This window comes from Nerophis lumbriciformis, linkage group LG21, assembly GCF_033978685.3.
Source record: "Nerophis lumbriciformis linkage group LG21, RoL_Nlum_v2.1, whole genome shotgun sequence".
In the NCBI taxonomy this organism is placed as follows: domain Eukaryota; kingdom Metazoa; phylum Chordata; class Actinopteri; order Syngnathiformes; family Syngnathidae; genus Nerophis; species Nerophis lumbriciformis.
In genome coordinates, this window is record NC_084568.2 from 22,655,423 (window position 1) to 22,680,460 (window position 25,038).

The window sequence follows — 25,038 nt, forward strand, 5'->3', positions numbered from 1 at the left end:
CCGTAGCTGTTACAAGTTCAAGTTCAAGTGTATATACAAACTGACACGATAATACCACAATGATTCAGTATGACCACAGTAGGAACTTACATACAGTATTTTACTCAAACTTTATATTTGCTGTTTGCAGTCATCGCATTGTTTTTTTTCTTCATACAGTACTTATACAGAGTTTTGAGTTTGTTGCATGAGTGGTGGTGCCAGTGTGGAACTGCAAACTATCAAGCCGGTGGCTATTTACTGCTACCACGCAAATTTTCGATAGCTAACATTATATATATATATATATATATATATATATATATATATATATATATATATATATATATATATATATAAATAAATGTGTGTGTGTGTGTGTGTGTGTGTGTATATATATATATATATATATATATATATATATAAATAAATGTGTGTGTGTGTGTGTGTGTGTGTATATATATGTATAAAACATATATATTTATACATACAGACACATATATATATATACAAACATACAGTATATATATACATATATATATACATACGATAGCTAACATTATATATACATATATACACATACATACAGCATATATGTGTGTATACATACATATATAGATATACATATGTATATCTATATATATATATGTATGTGTATATATATATACATATATACACATATGTATGTGTATATATATATATATATACATATATATATGTATATATATATATATATATATATATATATATATATGTGTGTGTATATATATATATATATATATATATAAATATATATACATATATATATATATATATATATATACATATATATATATATATATATAGATATATATATATGCATGTATATATATACACACACATATATATTCATATGTATATATATACATATATACTGTACATACACATATGTTTATACTGCATATATACTGTACATACACGTATATGTTTATACTGCATATATATATATATATATATATATATATGTTTATATATATACATATGTATAAACATATATATGTATATATACATATGTATAAACACATATATATATATATATATATATATATATATATATATATATATATATATATATATATATATAAACATATACATATATATATGTATATACACATACATATATGTGCATACATATATATACATATATACACATATGTATATATTTACAATCTAAAACTTTATTTTTCTTTTTAAAATACGTTGCATGTTAAAATCGTGCTGTTTTGCAATACACGTTTTTTTTAGGTACAAATTGTGTCATAGAACAAATGAAACTCCCATCCCAAGGTAACACTGTACAGAGCTACTTTTAAGCTAATGTAATCGAATGTAAAACTTGCTGAACTGGTTATTGTGAGTGACTATTGTTGTACAATTGTTGCAGCAGTTGCTTTTACTTTGAATTTCCAATGACGAATCGCCTCGACGGGGAAAAAAAGGCTCCCTCATAGCCACCAACCTCTCTTGGCTCTTTCTGCTCAGCTTGTTCCCGTCTCTCCCTCTTTCCGCCTTCATGTCACTCACCACCTTCTTCTTTTCCTCTCCCTCGCTCTTCTCACGCATCCGTCTTCTCACCTCCACCTCCCCCGCCCCCTCCCTCTGATGCCTCATCACCATTCCCCACCATCATCTCATTTCCTTTCACTCCAGCTCGGAATCCCTACTGGTTACAGCTGTTTTTGCCTCTGGGCAACAGCTCCAGGGATGTGCATCAGGGGAATTGAAATAAACCGTTTTTTTTTTTTTTTATCCGACCTGCTTCTCTGTCCATGCAGAGTTGGAAAAAGCACTACAGAAATGACCCAAAATACAAAAAATAAAATATTGCCACTACATTTCTATTCTAATTCAGGATAAGTCGAAGCTTATTGTGTGCAATATAATCAATGCTATGTATAAGAGGAAGAACAAAGATGCGTTTAATTTGCATCTTTGGTAGCAAGAGATAGAAAGTGAATATTGATCTCTCGAATTTGCTTTTTCTTTCGCTCGCCTGCGGCTGAATTCTGCTTATAAGACTGCGTGCAGACGGGTGGAGCAGTGCGATGGGGAGCCACTGGTAATAGGCCAATAGAAAAGGGCAGCTTGTGGAATTGCACACGGGAAGCGAAGAATCACAAGGTGACAGCGAAAAATGGTGGAGCTGGGGTCGGAAAACAAAAATGTCACAATCCTCAGAGGATGACGCGCAGGCTGTGAGAAATGCTTTGTGCCGCCAACAGGAATAAAATATGTTTAGGCAAGGTAAAGGCCCTCGGGGAGACATAGTGTGTCGGGGAAGGATGGCGGGGACATGGAGATGAGGAGTTTATTTCGGGGGATTGTGTGGAAATTGCAACATTGTCATATCCACAGTTAAACCTCCAAGGTCAAATTCAATATGTTCCAGAAAGGTCTAATACCGGAAGGCATGCATGGTGGTCGAGTAGCAAATATTTCGAATAAAATAATACAAGTATGCCAAAAATATAAATGTTTTTCCTGAACTTAAAGGGAATCTCTTAATTGTACTGCATGCTTAAATACTAAAAATCAATCAATTAATCAATCAAACTTTATTTGTATAACACTTTTCATGCACAAGCAAGCTGCAACATAAATAATGAATTAATAAATACAACAAAAAAAATCATACAAATTGTGAGAATAGCGTATTTTCCAGACCATAGGGCACAACGGATTATAAAGTGCACTGCCGATGAATGGTCTATTTTTTATCTTTTTCATATATAAGGCGCACCGGAGTATAAGGCGCATTAAAGGAGTAATATTATTATTATTATTTTTCTAAATTGAAAACACTTCTTGTGGTCTACATAACATGTAATGATGGTTCTTTGGTCAAAATGTTGCATATTTTATGTTTTACAGATCATCTTCAAGTCGCTTTCTGACAGTCGCTTCAGGATGCGCCGTTTTGTGGGCGGTCATATCTATGGTCTTGTTGTAGCGGACGGGAGGGGGAGAAGTGTCAAAAGATGTAGCTAACTGTTTTAATGACATTCAGACTTTACTTAAATCAAAAACGAAGCAGCATCTTCTCATCCAGAAACAACATCCAGCAATGTGTCCCGGGAAAAACCGTCCGACCAGAACTCTCTAATAACTAGCGTTCCTTGGGTGAATAATGTAAACTTACTACACCGGTATGTTTTGGCGCTTTCATGGCGAGTTTACTGACAGATATAAATAAGAACTTTACACTACTTTATATTAGAAATGGCAACAGCAGAGAATGAATGTCACATAACAAGAAGATAGAGAAAGAAGAACCTTATCAACAACGGTGTGGCCACGGATTACAAAGGCGGATGCGCGCAATTTTTCAGGATTTATGCAGATCCTAAATACAGATCAGCAGGTACCAGAAGGTAAGAAAAGTTGCTTTTGCATAATATTGTGAAACAAAATGCCAGATAATATGTCTTATCTTATACACACACCATAATAATACGTTTATGTTGAAGCACATCAAGCGGTGCGGCTTTGTACTTTACCAAAGTCATACTAAAACATTTTGTAATGTGTAATGTTCTACATTTTCAATGGAACATACTGTATAACATTTTGGTATTGTTTACTTGAGTCATATTGCAGTCGACACACATCTCTTATGTCTGACTGCCATCTACTGGTCACACTTATCATTACACCATGTACCAAATAAAATTGCTTCCAGGTCGGGAAGCAAAACCAGAACTATTTCGTACATTAGGCGCACCGGGTTGTAAGGCGCACTGTCGAGTTTTGAGAGAGAAAAAAAGATTTTAAGTGCGCCTTATAGTCCGGAAACTACGGTAACAATATTAATAACAATAAAATAAAATAGAAAATAACAGAATAACAATTAAGAACCAAAGAGTTTAAAATGATCAGTAAAATTTAAAAGGTGTGCCTGCTAAAGGCAACGTAGGTATTTGTTCTGGTATTTGATAAAGACAAACGTTTGGTGCCAGAGGCCTCAGAATTCGCAAGGATTGATATGGTTAAAGCAGGTCAGATAGATAAAAGGGCGTAAGGCCATTACGACGTTGAAAAACTCATAATAGAACTTTGAAATTGACCTTGAAGTGGACGGGGAGCTGCTGCACAGACTTTAAAACTGGTGTAAAGATAATAGATATTATTTTCACTTTACAGAAATCTCCAAGTGCAACAATAAAAACACGATTTACAAAAACAATAAACATTAGCACCAAGAACATCAAGTACTAAAATATTAAGAGCAGCAACAATTGTACACTTCTTAAAATGAAAATAATATCTAAGTTGCTCGCACAACAGTTGCTAACAAAGCATCCAAAAGTAACAACAACAACAAAAATACAAACTATGATGTGACTATAGCAACATTTCCCTGTAATTTTTGATTTTGTAGAAAGTATCCAGTCAAAAAAGTACTAAGCTTTGAAACAAAGGTTTTCAGAGAATATGGAAAAATCACTGCACGTAAGCGGCAAGGCCGTGACCTTCGATCCCTCAGGTGGTACTGTATCAAAAACCGACATCAGTGTGTAAAGGATATCACCACATGAGCTCAGGAAAACTTCAGAAAACCACTGTCAGTAACTGCAGTTGGTTGCTACATCTGTAAGTGCAAGTTAAAACTCAACTATGCAAAGCCAAAGCCATTTATCAACAACACCCAAAAACGCTGCCGGCTTTGCTGGGCCCGAGCTCATCTAAGCTGGACTGATGCAAAGTGGAAAAGTGTTCTGTGGTCTGACGAGCCCACATTTCAAATAGTTTTTGAAAAACCTGCTACCCATCGAAACTGCTTCTTAACGCAGCTTGTAGTCTGCCAGAATACAAGGAGGCATAGCAGGAGCCATCAGTGGTGCTAACATATGATATTTAGTGTTCGGAGCCCTCTCGATATTCGAGGGGTGTAACGGTAAATGTTTCCGGATTCCGATTTTCTTCAGGGTTTTAGTATGGAAGTGTACTACGTTCCCATGCTTTACGCATTAAAAGTGAAAGACGGAAAGTGTTTCTTGTGTCAGGCATTCACTTGGTAATCAAAAACAAGCAGTCACAACGGGTGAAGTAGAGATCTTACCAGAGAAATTCTTAAATCAGGGGTTTCTAAATTGCAGGAAATTGTGGACTACGGCTGTTTATTTGGAGGGGTGGGGGTGGGGGGTTCTGTGGCACATTTTAGGTATAAGATAAAAACAACAAACCCAGCCAAAATGAAAAAATAGAGCCAAAAAAAGGCATACAATTACGAAAAAAAGCTGAAACGTTTATGCTTATAACTAATAATTGTAACTAATACATGTCTTAATATACAGTGGTACCTCAACCTACCAGTATTTTGAGATGTCTCAACTTTTTCATAGGCTTTAAGTTGCGAGCGTGAATTCTAGTTACGAGTATGTTAAGTGCCCCTGCCACAAAGTAATAACAACAAAATGAGGAACAAAAATAACAACGACAAAAAGAAAATGGAGGAACAAAACGAGGATCAACAAGAAGAGGAACAACAACAACAACAAGTAGAGGTACAAGAAGAAGAAAATAAAAAAGAAAAACAAGAAGAAGAAGATCAACATCAATAATAAAAAGACCAACAAGAACACAAAAAAGGAGGATCAAGAAGAGAAACAAGAATAAGAAGAGGAACAAGAACAAAAGGAACAAGAACAAGGAGAAAAAAACAAGAAGAATACGGCCAAGAACAAGAACAAGACCAAGACCAAAACATTCTGCTCACAGCCAGAGATCGACACAATCCAACTTTCCAACTATGGGCAAAAAGAAAGTGAGCGTGAAGGAGAGTTTGAGTTTATTTGGAACATGCATGCATACAACATGATACATCACAATGTCCAGTTTCTCTATTCAAAATGTTCGTAAAAGGAGTAGGAAGAAGCAGAGCTTATTTAATCCTACCCCTTTTCCTTTACATGGCAGTTGCCAAAACTGTTGTTCACTTCCTGTTCTCAATTTATTCACAATATACTCTCCCTAACTAATAACATTAAAAATAAATAAATAAATAATAATTGGTGCTTTACAGAGAGTAAATGGGACAATGAAAAAGGAGGATTACCTCCAAATTCTTCAGGACAACCTAAAATCATCAGCCCGGAGGTTGGGTCTTGGGCGCAGTTGGGTGTTCCAACAGGACAAAGATCCCAAACACACGTCAAAAGTGGTTAAGCAATGGCTAAATCAGGCTAGAATTAAGGTTTTAGACTTAGACTTAGACAAACTTTCAATGATCCACAAGGGAAATTGTTCAAAAATTTAGAATGGCCTCCTCAAAGTCCTGACTTAAATGTGTGGACAATGCTGAAGAAACAAGTCCATGTCAGAAAACCAACAAATTTCGCTGAACTGCACCAATTTTGTCAAGAGGAGTGGTCACAAATTCAACCAGAAGCTTGTGGATGGCTACCAAAAGTGCCTTATTGCAGTGAAACTTGCCAAGGGACATGTAACCAAATATTAACATTGCTGTATGTATACTTCTGACCCAGCAGATTTGCTCACATTTTCAGTAGACCCATAATAAATTCATAAAAGAACCAAACTTCATGAATGTTTTTTGTGACCAACAAGTATGTGCTCCAATCACTCTATCACAAAAAAAATAAGAGTTGTAGAAATTATTGGAAACTCAAGACAGCCATGACATTATGTTCTTTACAAGTGTATGTAAACTTTTGACCACGACTGTATATATACACATAGTAAATAGACAAATTATTGCAATCGCAAATAAATTGGTTTTTGAAGCCATAATCTGAAAATTGCTGCAGGTCTCTCTCAGACATGTTTGTTCTCACGTCAGGGCATCAACATGGAGTGCCTATGCTACTTGCCACACAGCAGTAGACTCACACATAACAAACGTTAAAAAACAAAACAAGTCAAACATGATGTGCATCCTTCAGAGGGATTATAACTTTGACCAGTCAGGCAACATCAATTAAAGTCCAATCATCAAGAGCCTCCCTTCAGCACATTCATATCAATTACACAAGCCTGTGATCCTTTCACACAAAAAGGTCATCAAAGTAGACCATTCATGGTTGCATAACCATTTTGCTTCAACACCTCCTGTGGGTTTTACAACACGCAGCTATTGCCATGACTACAGATGGTATTATGCGAATACTCGGGGAAATGTGCGATATCTCACTGAGAGTAGCCAAACCTTTGTCTGTGTTTTGAAGCTTGTAAGTGTGCATGTATGACACACAGAACTGAATTAAAAGCAGTGCTGGAGACGGTGCGAGTGTTTAAAAAAAAAACAGTCTTTGAAGACAAATTTACCTTGCGTGAGAAGTTGAAGCGTCCTCACTTCCTCCCGGACCCGAAGCTGCAGGACCTGCTGCAGGATGTTCTGCCTCTCGGCCTCCTGCATGATGCCCATTCTCTCCAGTTTCCTGTCAGTCAATCTCATCAGAGCCCGCCCTAATGAAAAAAAAACATATATATTACTATATATAAGGGTTGTCAAAATTAATGCCATAATAACAGACTGAAAAAAGTTTCCCTTAACGGCACTTTTTTTTCTTCTTTTTAATCACTTTTAATACCCAGGTACCAAAAAAATCATTAAATCAACACTTAGTTGATCTCAACATTGATGACATGGAAAATAACATTGAAAGTGTTTGCTATAATCAACATTGAAATAACATTGATTTTTCAACCAATGCTGACAATGAATCAACCTTGATTCAACTAGGTCAGGGGTCGGCAACTTTTATCAGTCAAAGAGCCATTTTGACCAGTTTCACAAATTATAGAAAACAATGGGAGCCGCAAAAATTTTTTAAATTTTAAATGAAATAACACTGCATACAGAGTTTTTTTTTTGCTTTGTGCTATGTATAAACCAGGGGTCTCAGACACGCCGCCCACTCCTTTATATGAATTTTTTAAGCTGGTGCGACACGCGGGTTTCAAATGATTAGCGCTTGTCAGCGTCATGCGTGCCGTGATGGTACAGCATATAGTGACCACTACAACCAGCGTGCCTGATCAGCCACACGTTGTAAGGGGCTACCGCTTGCTTAAGTAGGTGACAGCAAGGCATAATTGGTCAACAACCACACAGGTTACACTGACGGTGGCGGTATAAAAAAAACTTTAACACTCTTACTAATAATGCGCCACACTGTGAACCCACACCAAACAAGAATGACAAACACATTTCGGGAGAACATCTGCACCGTAACACAACATAAACACAACAGAACAAATACCCAGAATCCCATGCAGCCCTAACTCTTCCGGGATACATTATACACCCCCGCTACCAAACCCCACCCACCTCAACCGACGCACAGAGAGAGGGGGGGGTTGATGTGTGAGGGAGCAGGCTTGGGGTGGGGACGGGGTTTGGTGGTAGCAGGGGTGTATAATGTAGCCGGAAGTGTCAGGGCTGCATGGGATTCTGGGTGTTTGTTCTGTTGTGTTTATGTTGTGTTAAGGTGCAGATGTTCTCCGGAAATGTGTTTGTCATTCTTGTTTGGTTTTGGTTCAAAGTGTGGCGCATTATTAGTAAGAGTGTTGGCGGCGAGTATACCGCCGCTCCAGCTGGCGAGGTGTGCGTCCACAAAACGGCCACATCCGTGGCCAACGAGGAGGCGGACGTGAGCGGCAGCAGCGCACCACCTGCCGTAGAGGTCCACGCCCGGGTCCTGGGCATTGCTGCTGATGGCGCGGAGGGCGTCAATGAAAAGGCCGCATTTGTGGCCGATGAGGAGGCTGACTTGAGCGAGTGTGACACTTCGGAAGCCGTGAAGTTCCACGCCCAGGTCGCGGAGGCTGCAAGACTGGTGGTGGCAGAGGCTATAGGACTGTAGGTTGCACAGGCTGCAAGACTGGAGGTGGCGGAGGCTATAGGACTGTAGGTCGCGGAGGCTGCAAAACTGGAGGTGGCGGAGGCTATAGGACTGTAGGTCGCGGAGGCTGCAAGACTGGAGGTGGCGGAGGCTATAGGACTGTAGGTCGCGGAGGCTGCAAGACTGGAGGTGGCGGAGGCTATAGGACTGTAGGTCGTGGAGGTTGCAAGACTGGAGGTGGCAGAGGCTATAGGACTGTAGGTCACGGAGGCTGCAAGACTGGAGGTGGCAGAGGCTATAGGACTGTAGGTCGCGGAGGCAGCATGACTGGAGGAGGCGGGGGCTATAGGACTGTAGGTCGCGGAGGCTGCAAGACTGGAGGTGGCGGAGGCTATAAGACTGTAGGTCGCGGAGGCTGCAAGACTGGAGGTGGCGGAGGATATAGGACTGTAGGTCGCAGAGGCTGCAAGACTGGAGGTGGCGAAGGCTATAGGACTGTAGGTCGCGGAGGCTGCAAGACGGGAGGTGGCGGAGGCTATAGGACTGTAGGTCGCGAAGGCTGCAATACTGGAGGTGGCGGTGGCTATAGGACTGTAGGTCGCGGAGGCTGCAAGACTGGAGGTGTCGGAGGCTATAGAACTGTAGGTTGCGGAGGCTGCAAGACTGGAGGTGGCGGAGAATATAGGACTGTAGGTGGCGGAGGCTATAGGACTGTAGGTCGCGGAGGCTGCAAGACTGGAGGTGGCGGAGGCTATAGGACTGTAGGTCGCGGAGGCTGCAATACTGGAGGTGGCGGAGGCTATAAGACTGTAGGTCGCGGAGGCTGCAAGACTGGAGGTGTTGGAGGCTATAGGACTGTAGGTCACGAAGGCTGCAAGACTGGAGGTGGCGAAGGCTATAGAACTGTAGGTCGCGAAGGCTGCAATACTGGAGGTGGCGGTGGCTATAGGACTGTAGGTCGCGGAGGCTGCAAGACTAGAGGTGTCGGAGGCTATAGAACTGTAGGTCGCGGAGGCTGCAAGACTGGAGGTGGCGGAGAATATAGGACTGTAGGTGGCGGAGGCTATAGGACTGTAGGTCGCGGAGGCTGCAAGACTGGAGGTGGCGGAGGCTATAGGACTGTAGGTCGCGGAGGCTGCAATACTGGAGGTGGCGGAGGCTATAAGACTGTAGGTCGCGGAGGCTGCAAGACTGGAGGTGTTGGAGGCTATAGGACTGTAGGTCACGAAGGCTGCAAGACTGGAGGTGGCGAAGGCTATAGAACTGTAAGTCGCAGAGGCTGCAATACTGGAGGTGGCGGAGGCTATAGGACTGTAGGTCGCGCAGGCTGCAAAACTGGAGGTGGCGGAGGCTATAGGACTGTAGGTCGCGGAGGCTGCAAGACTGGAGGTGGCGGAGGCTATAGGACTGTAGGTCGCGGAGGCTGCAAGACTGGAGGTGTTGGAGGCTATAGGACTGTAGGTCACGGAGGCTGCAAGACTGGAGGTGGCGAAGGCTATAGGACTGTAGGTCGCGGAGGCTGCAAGACTGGTGGTGGCGGAGGCTATAGGACTGTAGGTCGCGCAGGCTGCAAGACTGGAGGTGGCGGAGGCTATAGGACTGTAGGTCGCGGAGGCTGCAAGACTGGAGGTGGCGGAGGCTATAGGACTGTAGGTCACGGAGGCTGCAAGACTGGAGGTGGCGGAGGCTATAGGACTGTAGGTCGCGGAGGCTGCAAGACTGGAGGTGGCGGAGGCTATAGGACTGTAGGTCGCGGAGGCTGCAAGACTGGAGGTGGCGCAGGCTATAGGGCTGTAGGTCGCGGAGGTTGCAAGACTGGAGGTGGCAGAGGCTATAGGACTGTAGGTCACGGAGGCTGCAAGACTGGAGGTGGCAGAGGCTATAGGACTGTAGGTCACGGAGGCTGCATGACTGGAGGAGGCGGGGGCTATAGGACTGTAGGTCGCAGAGGCTGCAAGACTGGAGGTGGCGGAGGCTATAGGACTGTAGGTCGCGGAGGCTGCAAGACTGGAGGTGGCGGAGGATGCAGAGCTGGAGCTGACTGCAGAGCTGGAGACGAGGCAGGCGTCTGCATCGAAGCCGCTGAAGCAGCGGGCGCCGTCTGCGTCGGAAAAGCACGTCACAGCAGGTTTGCGCCGGAGTCATAGAAAGAAGCAGGTTGTGGAGGTGGCATCAGTGGCACAGCAACTGGTAGCAGCACAGGAGTGGGTGTCAGTGGCCGTGCAGGATGTAATGGCCTGGCTGGACGTAGGACTGACGCCGGTGGTGGCCGTGCAGCAGGTGGCCTTGGTGGATGACCAGCACTAATAACATATCTGTTTAGTGTGATCTAAAAATAAAGCCAGAAAGTTGCTATTTGAAATGACTATAGTTTTGTGTCATGTCTGTTATCTGATTTTTTTCCCCCTCAAAATTAAACAACTGAATGAACATCCTCAAAACTGGTGATTCCATAATTTTTTCCAAAGGTTGTACTTGTATTATGGCAACAAAAGAGGCTGTGCATTGGAGGGACAGTACACTACTTTCAGAGTGGGCAACCAAGTTCCAAAAAGGCCGCCAGGAAATGGACCACAGCTACCAGAGCAATAGGAAATGGACTATAGCTCCCAGATTGCAACAAGGCCAAGAAGCTGGCACCTGAGACTGCTTTGAGCTAATTAGGAGGGCACCAAAAAACTCCTCAGTAGTGAATAGTAAAGAGGACAGCATGGGACCTGAAGGACCAGAACCAAGAGAAGAGGACTAAGAATTGCATTGTTGGGCTTTAAAAAGAGCAAGTGAGACCTTTGAAGAAAAATAATGGAGGAAGCTGCTGAACGGTCTAAGTTGAAGTTTAAGAAACATGATCTCATTTCTCATTCTGGATAGAAGACTGGTACATACTGTGACGGTAAAACAAAAGAAAAACTCTTTAATTGGAAGAAGTACTTGTCTTTGTGTCGTTGGTCTTCCTTCCCCGCCTATCTGTGACTGAGGCACACCCCTGAAGGCACTACAGTATATTTCATCATGGAAAAATGTTAGAGCACTAAAGGACTGGATCATACCCTCGGTGAAAAATACCTATGTACAATTTTTTTTTGTCGAGTTGTTTAAAAAAGCATAATAAACAAACATTTGCATACAGTAACCCAAATAAATTGCCCAATCCCTAAGTGCATATTTACAATATACACTTATTGATTAAAAACGAATTATATTTGTGATAAATCGCAATTAATATCGACAAAATGTGATTAATTGTGATTACATTTTTTAATCATTTGACAGCTCTACTGTATGTACAGTACATTAAAACAACTTTCTAGTAAATATTTCATGTCTGGTGATTCCACTTCGAGTTTAAGAGCCGAGTCAGAGTTTTCCTGAATAAAATAATTGAATAGTTGACTATTTTAAGACAAATCTGTATCTATAGTGCATCCGGAAAGTATTCACGGTGCTTCACATTTTCCACATTTGTAATGTTATAGCCTTATTCCAAAATGGAATAAATTCATTTTGTTCTCAAAATTCTACACACAATACCCCATAAGAACAATGTGAAAAGTTTTTTTTTTTTTAAATGTTGCGGATTTATAAAAAAATAATAACAATAACAAAAAACCTATTCACAGCTTTTGCGCAATACTTTGTTGATGCACTTTTGGCAGCAATTACAGTCTCAAGTCTTTTTGAATACAATGCCACAAGTAAGCACACCTATCTTTGGGCAGTTTCCCACATTCCTATTTGTCCATTCCTCTCAAGCTCCATCAGGTTGGATGGGAAGCTTTAGTTTTCATCCAGGATGTCTCTGTAAATTGCTGCATTCATATTGCCCTCTATCCTGACTAGTCTCCCAGTTCCTGCCGCTGAAAAAACATCCCCACAGTATGATGCTGCCACCACCATGCTTCACTGTAGGGATGGTACTGGCCTGGTGATGAGCGGTGCCTGGTTTCCTCCAAACATGACGCCTGGCATTCAGAACAAAGAGTTCAATCTTTGTCTCATCAGACCAGAGAATATTGTTTCTCGTGGTCTGAGAGTCTTTCAGGTGCATTTTGACAAACATTTTATGAAAAAATGGTTTTGGCCTTCCTGACTACACTAAGATGAATGCAGCAATGTACAGAGACATCCTGAATGAAAACCAACACTTCTCATCTAACTTGATGGAGCTTGAGAGGTGCTGCAAAGAGGAATGGATGTAACTGCCCAGAGATCGGTGTGCCAAGCCTGTGACATCACATTCAAAAGGTGCATCAACAAAGTATTGAGTGTATCTGTGAATACTTATGTACATGTGATTTATTTTATTTTATTTTTTTCATTTTTAAGGAATTTGAAAAATATTTTAAAAAAACAACACGTTTTTAACATTGTCAATATGAACATAAATAAATTGATTTCATTTTGGAAAAAGGCTCTAGCATAACAGAAATGTGGAAAAAGTGAAGCACTGCGAATATTTTCCGAATGCACTTTATGTTTTTTTTTTCTTATTGAGAAACAAGAGCCTCTTTGATTTGAAGTATCTTTGATGCTAATATTGGCACACAATGGGCATATGCTCCTGGACTGTATTACACAATTTCCTAGTTATACCTCATTTAAAATCAATAATTTAATAACGCAGACAGTTTCTACATTTATGGGCTGTTGCGAAACTCTTTCTGCACTCATTAACGCTTGTTAGCGGAGCGTTTGTGCCTTTTTCTCACATAAGCAGATGACACACCAATTCCAGCGTATTACTGTGAATTATGTAGGACCAGGACAACTGGCTCCCTGTGCGGTTTTTATCCTGATGACTGCCTGACTAGAAATAATGTGTCTGGATTACAGTTGATGCAGATTTTGTAATTCATATACACACATACATATACACATATATATACATACATGCAGATTTACACAAATAAATACATACATATATATACATACATACAAGGAATGCTCATCAAAAACTTATTTGGAACATCCCACAGGTGAACAGGCAAATTGGGAACAGGTGGGTGCCATGATTGGGTATAAAGGTAGATTCCATGAAATGCTCAGTCATTCACAAACAAGGATGGGGCGAGGGTCACCACTTTGTCAACAAATGCGTGAGCAAATTGTTGAACAGTTTAAGAAAAACCTTTCTCAACCAGCTATTGCAAGGAATTTTGGGAGAATCTGGAGAAATCACTGCACATAAGCAGCTAAGCCCGTGACCTTCGATCCCTCAGGCTGTACTGCATCAACAAGCGACATCAGTGTGTAAAGGATATCACCACATGGGCTCAGGAACACTTCAGAAACCCACTGTCAGTAACTACAGTTGGTCGCTACATCTGTAAGTGCAAGTTAAAACTCTCCTATGCAAGGCGAAAACCGTTTATCAACAACACCCAGAAACGCCGTCGGCTTCGCTGGGCCTGAGCTCATCTAAGATGGACTGATACAAAGTGGAAAAGTGTTCCGTGGTCTGACGAGTCCACATTTCAAATTGTTTTTGGAAACTGTGGACGTCGTGTTCTCCGGACCAAAGAGGAAAAGAACCATCCGGATTGTTATAGGTGCAAAGTTGAAAAGCCAGCATCTGTGATGGTATGGGGGTGTATTAGTGCCCAAGACATGGGTAACTCACACATCTGTGAAGGCGCCATTAATGCTGAAAGGTACATACAGGTTTTGGAGCAACATATGTTGCCATCCAAGCAACGTTACCATGGACGCCCCTGCTTATTTCAGCAAGACAATGCCAAGCCACGTGTTACATCAACGTGGCTTCATAGTAAAGGAGCGCGGGTACTAGACTGGCCTGCCTGTAGTCCAGACCTGTCTCACATCGAAAATGTGTGGCGCATTATGAAGCCTAAAATACCACAACGGAGACCCCCCGGACTGTTGAACAACTTAAGCTGTACATCAAGCAAGAATGGGAAAGAATTCCACCTGCGAAGCTTAAAAAATGTGTCTCCTCGGTTCCCAAACGTTTACTGAGTGTTGTTATAAGGAAAGGTCATGTAACACAGTGGTGAACATGCCCTTTCCCAACTACTTTGGCACGTGTTGCAGCCATGAAATTCTAAGTTAATTATTATTTGCAAAAAAAAGTTTATGAGTTTGAACATCAAATATCTTGTCTTTGTAGTGCATTCAACTGAATATGGCTTGAAAAAGATTTGCAAATCATTGTATTCCGTTTATATTTACATCCAACACAATATCCCAACTCATATGGAAACGGGGTTTGTATACATAAATGTATATATATATTGATTGGCAACACTAAATTGGCCCTAGTGTGTGAATGTGAGTGTGAATGTTGTCTGTCTATCTGTGTTGGCCCTGCGATGAGGTGGCGACTTGTCCAGGGTGTACGCCACCTTCCGCCCGAATGCAGCTGAGATAGGCTCCAGCACCCCCCGCGACCCCAAAAGGGACAAGCGGTAGAAAATTGATGGATGGATATATATATATATATATATATATATATATATATATATATATATATATATATAGACATATATGGTACTGTAATGTGACATAGCATCCACTGCAGTGGACATTTGTGGACAAGTGCAACGAGTCAATTCTTTTTCTGAAATGTGTCACAGACAAAATAAATAAACCACAAACTAATGTCCACTGCAGAGGACGCTGGGTCTTGGGAAGACATGGCGATGTTACCTAAACAAAGTTGGGATAGACATTTTTTAAATATGTTTTTTCTGAAAGAAAAAGTTAAATTCCAAGCAAAATGAAGACAAGTAAATACAACGGTCTGAGACCAGACATTCTTTAGGAACCTGATACATCACAAAACTATTCTGAATTGTTTTTTAACAACATTACAGACGGTGCTGGAACACACCCAACAGAAGCAGTAGCAGAAGGACTATGATTTCATACATCTTGACTCATTTGCGCAGTCAACTGTGGATCTTGAGGGAATGCAAAGCTTTACCCTACTATTTTACCATGTAATAAAGCAGTTAGGGAAGCTAAGTACCCTTAAGGTGTAGTTACACGACATTGTGACAATTTTCTGCAGCAGCACGCAGCTCTTATTTGTTCTGTGCAACTACACGGGGAGCAAAATGACAAACATAGTTAAGATGCATCATCACAAATTGGCCAAGAAAATGACTATAATGCAACAACCGCTGCAGTTATTGGATGCAAAAAAGAGCCATATTGAAATTAATGCAAATGTTTTTAGTGCAGTAAATTCCTACACTTTGAACTTTGTTGGGACAGAATAGAAAGCCCATATATGTGACCACATGTTCAAAAACGGTGCGGTTAATTTATAGATTTTTCTCTGCAAAAAGTTTTCCTGAAAGACAAACTAAGACATTAATAAGGTGTGTTATTGTTTGTGCTATAGCGAAATATTTTGGATGAGTTTGCAGACTGCAAGTGCTGCGAGGTGAACGTTTTGCAGTATTTCCTTCCGTTAGTGCTTTTAACCGGAAGTACATGTGCCGTTCGATCTTCTGGTCGTCCGTAGCCTTTCTGCTCTTATGGCTTCTTCATTCATCACTCCAAGCAACTTTTGCTAAGTTTTACAATGTACCTAAAACAATTCATATTCACCAAACCGCCCCAGGTGTGATGTCTGTAGGAGTGCATATTTCTACATGGTATGATAATGTAATGACGCTAGTGTTGTTAGCATATGCTAACACGTTTACGAGTGTTAGTATTATTAACTTAAAATAGCATTTTTTTTGTATTGTTTACACTTTCACAAATACCTCAATAAATTCACCAAAACGTCACAGTGGAGTTATTAATTCTGTTTAGCTAATTGGAGATCTAGCTTCCGCAGATAGTGGATCCATGACATTGACTTCTGTTTTTTTGATCAGCCACTTTACTGCTGCGTTACTGGCACTGTTTGGAAACAATTAAGGTTTGTAAATAAACATTTATAAAGTACTTCTGTGTAAATAACTCATTTCGCAACGTAGAGTTGATAGACAATTGCGATAGCCAATCAGATCACCAGTTGTAGTCAGTAAAGCATTCTAGCTGGCCTAAGGACATTTACGCGTCCTGTGATTGGATACTCACCGGGACCGTCAGCGGATGAATTTGAAAACACATACAGTTGATAGACAGTTGTGGTAGCCAATCAGATCACAAGTTTTTGACAGTAGCCTATCTAGGTAGCCTGATGTTAACCAAACTGTGAATGGATACTCACTTGTCATTCCAAAGTGAGTATCCGTTCACAAGTTGCAACTTAGCAGGAAGCAGGAAGTGTTAACCCACAAAGAAGGAGAACAAAACATTGCTTCGGCGGCAGATATAGATTTGCAAGGCCATTTTCAAGAAGGATATTTAAAGAGAAACTACATCTTGTGAGACGATGAAATGGGGAAATGCTCGCCATTTCCACTCGAAACAACCGACTACGAGGGGCTATACGTCGTCGAATGGGTGCTACAAATTGTGAGTTCAAATATTTTATTTCTTTATTTTTTCACGTTTTTTTGCAATTTTAATTTTGACAGTACCACATAAGATATGTTTTAATTGCTGATGCGGGTTTATTGATTTTTAAATGCGCCAGAAAATAGCCCATTTTGTACACTGTTGAGGTGACTCAATGATTTCTCCACCAATGGTCATGTGGTGACATAAATGATGGTATTTTGAGAGGTAATCATTGAAGTCGGACATCACTGAAACGCACGGCCCGCCACTGAATCATACTATACATGAATAATAGAAATAGAAGCAACAGTAGTAACCAAAAGGTGGCAGATGGTCACTGTGGAAGTCGCTTCCTAGCGGTCCCCCTGACAGACCCTTCACCGGAGCCAAGCGTGCAGGTTTTAACAAGATTTTTATAATCAATTGTTTTAATCAAAGTTCTCTCTCCAGCAGGACGCGACTTTCCAGCCACGTCCGTATCCTCTCTCCCTTTCTGCTCCCGGCCGCTTACTGTTAAAGACAACAGATGACTAGATTAACACGTACCACCTGTGAAATCTAATCACCTGCCAGCTGTGTCTCGCCGTCAGCACTGCCACGCCCCCGTCTGATGGTGCTCTGTCCTCAGCACCATGGACAGAGGCGGTGACCTTTGCTCTTGCAGACAGCGCTGACAACATCTCCCTCCACAGTCACCATTTCCTTTTAATAAGTGAATAAAACTAATAAACATATGTTTGACAATGAAGACGGAACGGTTTGTTTTTATTGGCATCAGATGATATTGAAAGAAATTATGCATTATGCATATCCTCTCATGTAATTTAACTACTGAGCTTTGTTTGAAATGTGTTAAACATTTTTTTTTGCATTTGAAGTGAATTATTTTGGTCACTTTTAACAAATTGTAAGATGATTTGTCGACTTTGGGTTACCGTTAAAGGTGACCCGTGGATGCAAATATTTGGGCCTTTTCTCAAATGATGATTATGTTTTTCTGTGCATGTTTTAATTAACGAGGCATTGTTCCTCGGGTCTAATAGGTACATTTCTAAGTCTTTCCCCCATCAAGCTAAAACAGGTAATTTTTCAAACTGCAATTAATCCACCGAGCGCGACGGAATGACCGCAAGGAGAGGGGAGGACGTAAGTAGTCAGGGGGGACAAATGATGAGAAATGTGGGTGGGGAAAAATTAAATCCAAACCAACCTCACAAAATGCATGAAATGACCGCCACGTATTATTACCGCGTTGTCTGGCGTAATGTGGTGTAATTGTGCTGCAACCACAGAATCGATGTCAATAGAAAGTCCATTAGGATCCTCTATTAAGGTGGAGATGAAATAATTGATTTCACAGTGTAGCACAATGGCCGACCGATGCGGCTCTGCTTAGCAAATTACTATTTGGATGAATTCACGGATAACTAAGCTTCTAGAAATAAAAAGGAATGCTGGAATATACATAGGCTGGCCTCATGCTTTGTTCCGTGGTTTCATGTGCACAAAGAAAACTAGTTACATGCACACAGTGGAATAATACACGTCAATACGCTAGATTTACCACAAGTCTGTTGTTGTGTTTTGACTGAGTATGACTGCAAAATGATATTATTAAATTTCATTTATAAGCACCTTTCAAAAAACTCTTGTTTTTAATTGCTTCTCCACTTTCACTTCTGTACTCAAATACTGCAACTTATTGACCACCATACACATATAATGCACTTTGAAGGCCTACTGAAATGCGATTTTCTTATTTAAACGGGGATAGCACGTCCATTCTATGTGTCATACTTGATCATTTCGTGATACTGCCATATTTTTGCTGAAAGGATTTAGTAGAGAACATCGACGATAAAGTTTGCAGCTTTTGGTCGCTGATAAAAAAGCCTTGCCTGTACCGGAAGTAGCAGACGAGTAGCGTGACGTCACAGGTTGTGGAGCTCCTCACATCTGCACATTGTTTACAATCATGGCCACCAGCAGCGAGAGCGATTCGGACCAAGAAAGCGACGATTTCCCCATTAATTTGAGCGAGGATGAAAGATTTGTGGATGAGGAAAGTGAGAGTGAAGGACTAGAGGGCAGTGGGAGCGATTCAGATAGGGAAGATGCTGTGAGAGGCGGGTGGGACCTGATATTCAGCTGGGAATGACTAAAACAGTAAATAAACACAAGACATATATATATACTCTATTAGCCACAACACAACCAGGTTTATATTTAATATGCCACAAATGAAATCCCGCATAACAAACACCTCCCCCCTCTCGTCCATATAACCCGCCAACACAACTCAAACACATGCACAACACACTCAATCCCACAGCCCAAAGTACTGTTCACCTCCCCAAAGTTCATACAGCACATATATTTCCCCAAAGTCCCCAAAGTTACGTACGTGACATGCACATAGCGGCACGCACGTACGGGCAAGCGATCAAATGTTTGGAAGCCGCAGCTGCATGCGTACTCACGGTACCGTGTCTGCGTATCCAAATCAAAGTCCTCCTGGTAAGAGTCTCTGTTGTCCCAGTTCTCCACAGGCCAATGGTAAAGCTTGACTGTCATCTTCCGGGAATGTAAACAATGAAACACCGGCTGTGTTATCCGGCACAACAGTCAGGGGGTGCATTCTACGGCGGGGGTGCGTTATCCGGCACAACACCGGCCGCAATACACCGCTTCCCACCTACAGCTTTCATCTTTGCTGTCTCCATTGTTCATTGAACAAATTGCAAAAGATTCACCAACACAGATGTCCAGAATACTGTGGAATTTTGCGATGAAAACAGACGACTTAATAGCTGGCCACAATGCTGTCCCAAAATGTCCTCCACAATCCGTGACGTCACGCGCAGACGTCATCATACCGAGACGTTTTCAGCAGGATATTTTGCGCAAAATTTAAAATTGCACTTTAGTAAGCTAACCCGGCCGTATTGGCATGTGTTGCAATGTTAAGATTTCATCATTGATGTATAAACTATTAGACTGCGTGGTCGGTAGTAGTGGGTTTCAGTAGCCCTTTAAAAGAGGCCAATAATAATTCCTAGCTTTCTTTCTATATTAGGGTTAAGTATATTCAAACTGCCAACAGGATAAGCTGCCCCTGCTCCTGGTACAGTATATATTTTTCAATCCTTTACACTGATTCATATCCTCGACTGTGCATTCTTTGGGCAGCAGTGTTGCAAGAAGGCAGATTAATCTATAGAGCCATGGCCTGGCAAAAAAAACGACTCTGATTAATGGCAGTGTAAAGTGCATGAACCTTCCAATACATTATATAAGTCAAAATCTGAATGAAATGTAATTTGAGCCAAACAGATGCCAAGGGTGCAACTTATAACAAAACTGGAGTATTTGCTAGGGCAGTGTTTTTCAACCTTTTTTGAGCCAAGGCACATTTTTTGCGTTGAAAAAATGCAGAGGCACACCACCAGCAGAAATCATTAAATAACAAAACTCAGTTGACAGTAAAAAGTTGTTGTCAGAATTTTTGGATATGATTTTAAACCATAACCAACCAAGCATCACTATAGCTCTTGTCTCAAAGTACACACTCTGACTTATTTTGTATTTTTTGCTGTTTTCCTGTGTGTGGTGTTTTAGTTCTTGTCTTACGCGCCTGTTTTTTTGGTATTTTCCTGTAGCAGTTTCATGTCTTCCTTTGAGCGATATTTCCCGCATCTACTTTGTTTTAGCAATAAAGAATACTTCAGTTGTTTTTATCCTTCTTTGTGGGGACATCGTTGATTGTCATGTCATGTTCGGATGTACTTTGTGGACGCCGTCTTTGCTCCACAGTAAGTCTTTGCTGTCGTCCAGCATTCTGTTTTTGTTTACTTTGTAGCCAGTTAGGTTTTAGTTTCCTTCTGCATAGCCTTCCCTAAGCTACAATGCCTTTTCTTAGGGGCACTCACCTTTTGTTTATTTTTGGTTTAAGCATTAGATACGACGACAAACCCTTGTCGTCTCACACAACGTGTTCCCGACATCTACAAAGCAATTAATTCCCGGCTCCCACCTACTGATATGGAAGAGTATTACACGGTTACGCTGCCGAGCTCTACACAGCACCGACACTCAACATCGGTATATAATTTGCAGATTATAATTAGTGGTTGGCAAATAATATTTTTAACCCAAATATGTGAAATTACATAATCTCCCACGGCACACCAGACTGTATCTCACGGCACACTAGTGTGCCGCGGCACAGTGGTTGAAAAACACTGCTAGGGAAACCTTCAGTTCGGTACCATACGGTTTCTAGGGCTGCAAATTGATTAGAAAAAAGCACTGATTTGTAACCTGTTGCATTGATTAATCGTTTATTAATCTAACTTTACTACGATCCGTAATATCATCAAAAGGTCCAGAGAATCTGGAGAAATCACTGCACGTAAGCGGCAAGGCTGAAAACCAACATTAAATGCCTGTGACCTTCGATCCCTCAGGCGGTACTGCATCTTTATTAAATTCATAAAAACGTATAAAATACGGAATGCACGGAGAGCCTGGAACTTCAAATACGCGGACATAGCTTCCGCACAACCGTTGCAAAAGAGCGCACATGAGATTTGTGATCTGTGTGTTGGAAAACAGCATGGATTTTTTTTTTTTTTGTACATTTATTACATAGCGTGGTCGGATATAACGTGAGGTTCTATATAACCCAATCATGCCGTGGACCCCAAATGTTCTCCCGTATACATTGCAGGCTTTTTACACCGGAGACAATGGTGTTGTTTTTCCACTAAATTATCATGCATTTACAAACTTACACAGTAAATATTTATGAGAGTCTCCGGAAAGAAGGAATGCAAGAAAATAGATAAAATAAAATAAAAATAACAAAAATATCAATCCAGTGTTGTCCCAACCTACTAGTGGATGGTAAAACTTGGCCTAATAGTACTTCCATAAACAACACGAGGTACCGAGATTGATTGATTGATTGATTGATTGAGACTTTTATTAGTAGATTGCACAGTACAGTACATATTCCGTACAATTGACCACTAAATGGTAACACCTCAATACGTTTTTCAACTTCTTTAAGTCCACGTTAATCAATTCATGGATAATGCATGTATTGAGAAATGTTGTCTATTTCTTCATTCGATTCGGGTTAGGGATCATTTCATTGGATTTCTTTGAAAAGAAAAGGTAAGAAATAAGGATTTCTATATAACGCAATCTCGGGAAGAACGCGATCAGTATTTTATTTTAAGGACCCCATGTTAACTGTGTTGTATCGAACTTTGAGTGTATATTAAAAGTGCAATTTTCAATGTTGAAGAAAAGAACGCAGTTTTTTTAGCAAGCGGGAAAAGTGTTGTTTATTTCAATTAATTTCCCTAAAATAAGCATTTTTATTTATTCATTTATTTTCAACCTGTATTTACCCAGGAAAGTCCCATTGAGATTTAGACTCAATCAAGGGAGTCCTGTGCATTCATACACCAGTGTAGATGCCACTGGGAGAAAGGTGGGTGAAGTGTCTTGCCCAAGACACAACGACCGTGACTAGAATGGGGGAAGCTGGAATCGAACTAGGAACCCTCAAGTTGCTGGCACAGCCATCCAAGCCACGCCGTCCACGCATTGAGGCTATAAACTGCATTATGTATGATTACTTGATGAATCCAACAAACTACTTGATTACTATAGACTATCGATAGACTACTTGATTAGTAAAACAATCGATAGCTGTTTCCCACATTAAAAGTGATGGACAAGAAAATATTTTCTCACGACAAGCTTCTACACCATAAACAAATATACTGTAGCTATAGTAATAGTGCCAAGGAGAATTCACAAATTTAATTGACTAAAAATAAAGAATACTATTCACACTGTTCAAACTGTTACTGCTGTATTCGTCTACATCGTTGTACTTGCCTTCTAAAAAAAACCACATTAATAACAGAAACCGGGGATTGAGAACATTTTGGAACGCCCACTTTTAGCTCCAAAATCTAAAATATTGCATAGTATGTGTTTTTGGTAGCATCTTCATTCCAAATCATGTTATTTCCGCGCAGATTTTGAAGTAAATAGCAAATATGTCTGCCAGGTGCATGGTTGCAGGTTGGAGCATACAATATTTTTTTTTCAAATAATGGGAATATGAGGAAAGTATAAACCTGTCAAGTCTAATTGACCGGCCAGAATGGGATTGACCAAGCGAGAGGAGTTATATTTTACAAAACCCAAAACCAGTGAAGTTCGCATGTTGTGTAAAATGTAAATAAAAACAGAATACAATAATTTGCAAATCATTTTCAACCTATATTCAATTGAATAGACTGCAAAGACAAGATACTTAACGTTCAAACTGGTAAACGATGTTGTATATTTTTTGCAAATATTAGCTCATTTGGAATTTGATGCCCGCAACATGTTTAAAAAAAGCTTGCACACGTGGCAAAAAAGACTGAGAAAGTTGAGGAATGCGCATCAAAAACTTATTTGATGCATTTCACAGGTGAACAGGCTAATTGGGAACAGGTGGGTGCCATGATTGAGTATAAAAAGCAGCTTCCATGAAATGCTCAGCAAATGCGTGAGCAAATTGTCCAACAATTTAAGAACAACATTTCTCAACAAGCTATTGCAAGGAATGTAGGGATTTCACCATCTATGGTCCGTAATATCATCAAAAGGTTTAGAGAATCTGGTGAAATCAATGCACGTAAGCGGCAAGGCTGAAAACCAACATTGAGTGCCCGTGACCTTCAATCCCTCAGGCGGTACTGCATCAAAAACTGACATCAGCGTGTAAATGATATCACCAAATGGGCTCAAGACCACATCAGAAAACCACTGTCAGTAACTACAGTTGGGTGCTACATCTGTAAGTGCAAGTTAAAACTCTACTATGCAAAGCAAAAGCCATTTATCAACAACGCCCAGAAACACCACCGGCTTCGCTGGGGCCGAGCTCATCTAAGATGGACTAATGCAAAGTGGAAAAGTATTCTGTGGTCTGACGAGTCCACATTTCAAATTGTTTTTGGAAACTGTGGACGTCGTGTCCTCCGGATCAAAGAGGAAAAGAACCATCTGGATGGTATAGGCGCAAAGTTCAAAAGCCAGCATCTGTGATGGTATGGGAGTATTTTAGTGCCCAAGACATGGGTAACTTACACATCTGTGAAGGCACCATTAATGCTGAAAAGTAAATACAGGTTTTGGAGCAACATATGTTGCCATCCAAGCAAGGTGTTGTTCATGGACGCCACTGCTTATTTCAGCAAGACAATGCCAAGCCACATTCTGCACGTGTTACAACAGCGTGGCTTTGTAGTAAAAGAGTGCGGGTACGAGACTGGCCTGTCTGTAGTCCAGATCTGTCTCCCATTGAAAATGTGTGGCACAATATGATGGGTCAAATACCATAACAGAGACCCCGGACTGTTGAACAACTTAAACTGTACATCAAGCAAGAATGGGAAAGAATTCCACCTGAAAAGCTTTAAAAATTGTTCTCTTCAGTTCCCAAACGTTTACTGAGTGTTGTTAAAAAGAAAGGCCATGTAACACAGTGGTAAAAATGCCCCTGTGCCAAATCTTTTGCAATGTGTTGCTGTCATTAAATTCTAAGTTAATGATATTTTTTGCCAAAAAAAATTACGTTTCTCACTTTGAGCATTAAATATATTGTCTTTGCAGTCTACTCAATGGAATATAAGTTGAAAAGCATTTACGATTTACACAACGTGCCAACTTCACTGGTTTTGGGGTTTGTACTTTTGAAGTCAAGCTATTCTTAAAATAAAGA

At 40.7% G+C, this 25,038-nt stretch overlaps 1 protein-coding gene across 2 annotated transcripts in view; it reads right to left on the reverse strand.

Moving 5' to 3' along the window:
• Positions 1-25,038, reverse strand: part of samd12 (sterile alpha motif domain containing 12) — a 387,486-nt gene that overhangs the window by 215,257 nt on the left and 147,191 nt on the right. For both annotated transcript variants that reach the window (XM_061982610.2, XM_061982611.2), the window contains one exon: positions 7,303-7,443. In XM_061982610.2, coding sequence (XP_061838594.1) covers positions 7,303-7,443 — 141 coding nt within the window. The remainder of the gene's footprint in view (positions 1-7,302; positions 7,444-25,038) is intronic.